This window comes from Otolemur garnettii, unplaced genomic scaffold (assembly GCF_000181295.1).
Source record: "Otolemur garnettii isolate 467f Iridium unplaced genomic scaffold, OtoGar3 scaffold00013, whole genome shotgun sequence".
NCBI lineage: Eukaryota > Metazoa > Chordata > Mammalia > Primates > Galagidae > Otolemur > Otolemur garnettii.
The window spans coordinates 13,951,900-13,955,797 of NW_003852408.1; the positions used below are offsets into that span (position 1 = coordinate 13,951,900).

Here is a 3,898-nt window from a genome sequence, read left to right on the forward strand (position 1 = left end):
TGCTTTTGCTCAGTCTGGTCTCAAATTTGTGAGCTCAAGCTATCCACCCACCTTGTCTTCCCAGAGTGCTACAGGCGTGAACTACCGCCCCTGGCCTCTGACTAGTTTTTCTATTCTTAGTAAAGATAGGCTCTCATTCTTGCTCAGACTGGTCTTGAATCCTGAGCTCGGGTATTTCTAAAGTAATCAAATGGTGGTTCCTATTACTAATTCCACATAGGTGATAGAGCCTTTGATGGCCCCCTGCTATGAAGAATGGGCTTCACCCCAGCCCAGCCCTTCTCCCATCATATATCGCTGTCCCTATTTCCTGGACACCCGCCCAGCCTCAAAGGATCCTGCCAGAAGCCTTGGTCCAACAGCCACACCTGGTAGACTACCATCTGTCCCTTGAAGATGGACATGAGGTGGGGCGGCTCCTTGCCCATTGGAACCCGGATCTGGACAGGTTCATCATTATACTTCTGGTCCAGGATGACAGCTTGATAGGCTGAGGCGGCTATTTCATCCTGGCTGGCCTGGCTGCCCTGGGGATACACAGGGATAATGGAACAGGATGGATCAGCCCCCAATTCTGACTCCATCCCCAGCCTCAGCAACAACTTCAGCCACAGTTCTGAACTGGCTCCAAATCCAACTGTCTTCCCTGCCAAAACCCACTCTGGATACAGCCAAATTCCCAGCCTGACCCAGCCACTTGCAACCCCAGCCATGACCCCAAACCTTTTCTCCTTTCTGCTCCTTCCTCAGGAAAGCATGGACACTCACCTTAGCACTCAAACACCTCCCTACTCCCTCACATCTAGACACAGAAACCCATAAGTAGAGAGAATGTACAGAAGGTAATGAAAATTAGAAAGGAGACTCAGGAAATCAACAGGAAAAGGATTGTGAATGGGGGTACTCAGTAGATTCTCACAGTCAAAGCAGTCCCAAGATAGAATGGGTTGCCTCTTGAGGGGGTGAGCTCCCCATCCCCAGAGGTATTCAACCCAAGGATGACAGCCACTATAGTGGAAGAGGCTGAGTTGGCTCTGATCTGGGTGGGACAGGGTGGGCCTGACCTGCCAGATGTAGAGCAGGTAGTGCTTCTTCTCGCCGATGAGGTAGGTATAGAGCAGCAGGTAGCAGTCACCCCCGAAGAAGTGGCCAAGCCACTTGGAATCCACAGGTACTAGCTCCAGGTCTTCAATGCGCCACACCTGGGGCCAGTATCAGGCTAGCATGAGGTCCAGGATAGGCTCCACCAGCCCTGTACCACCCAACACAGGTTTCTCTCCCACATACCTGGACCTCCCCACTCCCATCATCTACCATCTTCTGCTGGGCAGCCACCTGAGGCTGGACATGCATGGACGTGGCATCAAACTTCACCTGCTCTACCTTGGCTGGAATGGGAGGAATCATGACACCAACTGTTACCAGCTGAGGTTCCAACAATAGCCCAGAGTGGTGGCTACAATTCTTAGACCCAATTTATGGATGAGGAAACCAAGGCTAGAGAGAATTCAGTAGAGATTAGCAAAGCTATAGCACAGAACCATATCTCCCTGCCCCTTGGGGAAGCCAGGAAGGGAAGAAAAGCAAAGATTTAGCTTTGTTGACCTAGCCCATCCTGACCCTGAGCATTCAGCCTGCCAGCTCAACAGTGAGCTGTACAATGATGAGGGCACATATTACCCTCTTACCCTCCCCCAGGTGCCTGGCACCAAGCTTGCCCTCAGCAAATATTATCTGGTGAAAGACTAAAGCTGCTCAGTTCCCAGGGAGGCCTGACCTCATCCCAAATGAAAGGCAGGTCATTCTCAGGTCCCTTTTTGTGACAACCCTGGTTTGTCCATGTGCCCTCATGCCTTCCCTCTCCCACCCACCCCCCACCACCATCCCACTGGAGAAACTCAGAGCCAGGTAAAAGTGTGCATGGAAGAGGCACATCAGGTAAGGAGGGTGGGAGGCAGGCTGAGTTGCTCTCCTGGCCTGGCTTCTGGATCCCACTCTCCCACTGCCCCAGCCCAGCCCTCACCTACGGAGCCAATGGTGTGGGTTTTGCCCAGGCCTGAGGTCCGGTTGGGCACTGTCCACTTCTGGAAGAGCTGCTGAAATATAGCTGACTCTGCTCCATCATTCTGCACCTCTACCTGTGTGCTTGGTGGGTACTGCTTGGCTTTGATAAAGTTCTGGGAAGAGAAGGGAGTGGCTAGAGGCCATGTGCTAACCCTAGTCCTCACCCCTGGGGCAGACCAAAGCCTGGCTCTAACCCTAACCAGATACACTGTCACACCTACCCTCTGGTCCCAAACCTGAACTCAATCTCAATGCTGACTCCAAACCTAACCCTACTCTGACTACAACCCCAAGGTCAAAACAGACACCACCTCAAACCTAACCCTGGCTTTAAGCCTTATTCTGACCTCAACCCTGAATCTTTTTTATTTTCCTTTTTTTTTTTTTTTTTTGACAGAAGCCTCAAGCTGTCCCCCTGGGTAGAGTGCCGTGGCATTACAGCTCACAGCAACCTCCAACTCCTGGGCTCAAGCGAGTCTCTTGCCTCCGCCTCCCAAGTAGCTGGGACCACAGGCGCCCGCCACAACGCCCGGCTATCAACCCTGAATCTAATATTGACCCTAAACCTAACTCTGATTCCAACCCCAAGGCTAAATCTGGCCCCTAAATCTGGCCCCTAAATCTGACCCACTTCAATGCTAACCCTAATGCCCAGCCCTCAACTATAATCCAGGCCCCAAACCAACACGGCCTCCAACTCCAGCCCCAGCAATGACACTGAACTCTAATTTGGACCCCCAGCTGACCCAACCCCCTTTTGTAGAAAGACCAACTCCACTTTCCCCTCCCTTCTCTGAACCTGGTTCAAATACAGGGATGTGAGAGCCTCCATCCTGAGAATGCCCCAGAGTTACACGTGATTGGCCCCTGGTATGCACAGAACCCCCAAAATGGCTAGAGAAAGACCCCCCAGTCTTCCCTAGCCTCTGCCTGGCACTGTGCTCTGGTTTAAGTCCAGCTGCCCTCCTCCTGCTGTTGTCTGCTCCTCTTTCTCCTATCACTCTGGCCCTCCTTCTGGGCCCCTGTCCCTACCAGTGCCTGGCTCATGGCTCCCTTCTTCTCCTGGTCATTGGCATTCTTCCCCCTCCACACATAGATCTTCAGGCCTCCCTGGTCCAGGATGTAACAGTCCTAAAATTAGGAGAGAAAAACCTAGCTGAGAGCGTGGTGGTGCTGGGGGTGGTACACTGGGGCAGCATCACTTACAAAAAAGCTTCTTTTCTTCCCAGCACCCTGGAATTTCTCCTGCTTGGGGAGAGGTGCCCAGGCTACAGGGGGATTGGTGGTCCTTCAGCTCCTCTTACCTCGTGACTGAGCAAGTCCTGTGTGAGTGGCCATGTGGCGATTTCCCTAACCACCAGTTTCCCCTCCGAGTCAGACACACTGCAGGACAAAGGCAAGGCATAGGTGGGGACAGGGCCCAAGCCCCTCAGCTAGGCCCCCTGCCCCCAGGAAGTTCCCAGCACCCAGGAGGATCCTGCTGAGCACTCACTGGTACAACTTGAGGGCAGCCTTAAGTGCTGGCTCTACCACAGTGTCAGGCACAGCTGCCTTCAGTTCTGTGCGTTTGCCCAGCACATGGTTCATCACTGCCATCAGCTGTGGGGATGCAGATTCATTCTCCCCGTCCACCACTCCCACATAGGTGCGCCCGCCCCGCTCCTGGTCTCGAATCTCCTTGGCCAGCGTCATGCCCTGCAGGAAGGCCCCCAGTGACACATGAAGGCTGGCAGGGGACAAGGCAGTGCCCACCACCCTCAGCTCACCACAGCAGTTGCAAGGGCCAAGGTGCCTGTCCCGCTTTTCCTCTTAAAGGGGCTAAGCTTTTTTTTTT

The 3,898-nt window shown here is 53.5% G+C and overlaps 1 protein-coding gene across 1 annotated transcript in view; it reads right to left on the reverse strand.

Moving 5' to 3' along the window:
- Nucleotides 1-3,898, reverse strand: part of VIL1 (villin 1) — a 22,366-nt gene that overhangs the window by 13,687 nt on the left and 4,781 nt on the right. Inside the window, exons 6-12 of the mRNA XM_012802215.2 lie at nucleotides 3,557-3,759; nucleotides 3,369-3,447; nucleotides 3,097-3,195; nucleotides 2,024-2,177; nucleotides 1,288-1,388; nucleotides 1,065-1,202; nucleotides 369-527 (exon numbers count right to left, since the gene is read on the reverse strand). Of these exons, the coding sequence (XP_012657669.1) occupies nucleotides 369-527; nucleotides 1,065-1,202; nucleotides 1,288-1,388; nucleotides 2,024-2,177; nucleotides 3,097-3,195; nucleotides 3,369-3,447; nucleotides 3,557-3,759 (933 nt within the window). The remainder of the gene's footprint in view (nucleotides 1-368; nucleotides 528-1,064; nucleotides 1,203-1,287; nucleotides 1,389-2,023; nucleotides 2,178-3,096; nucleotides 3,196-3,368; nucleotides 3,448-3,556; nucleotides 3,760-3,898) is intronic.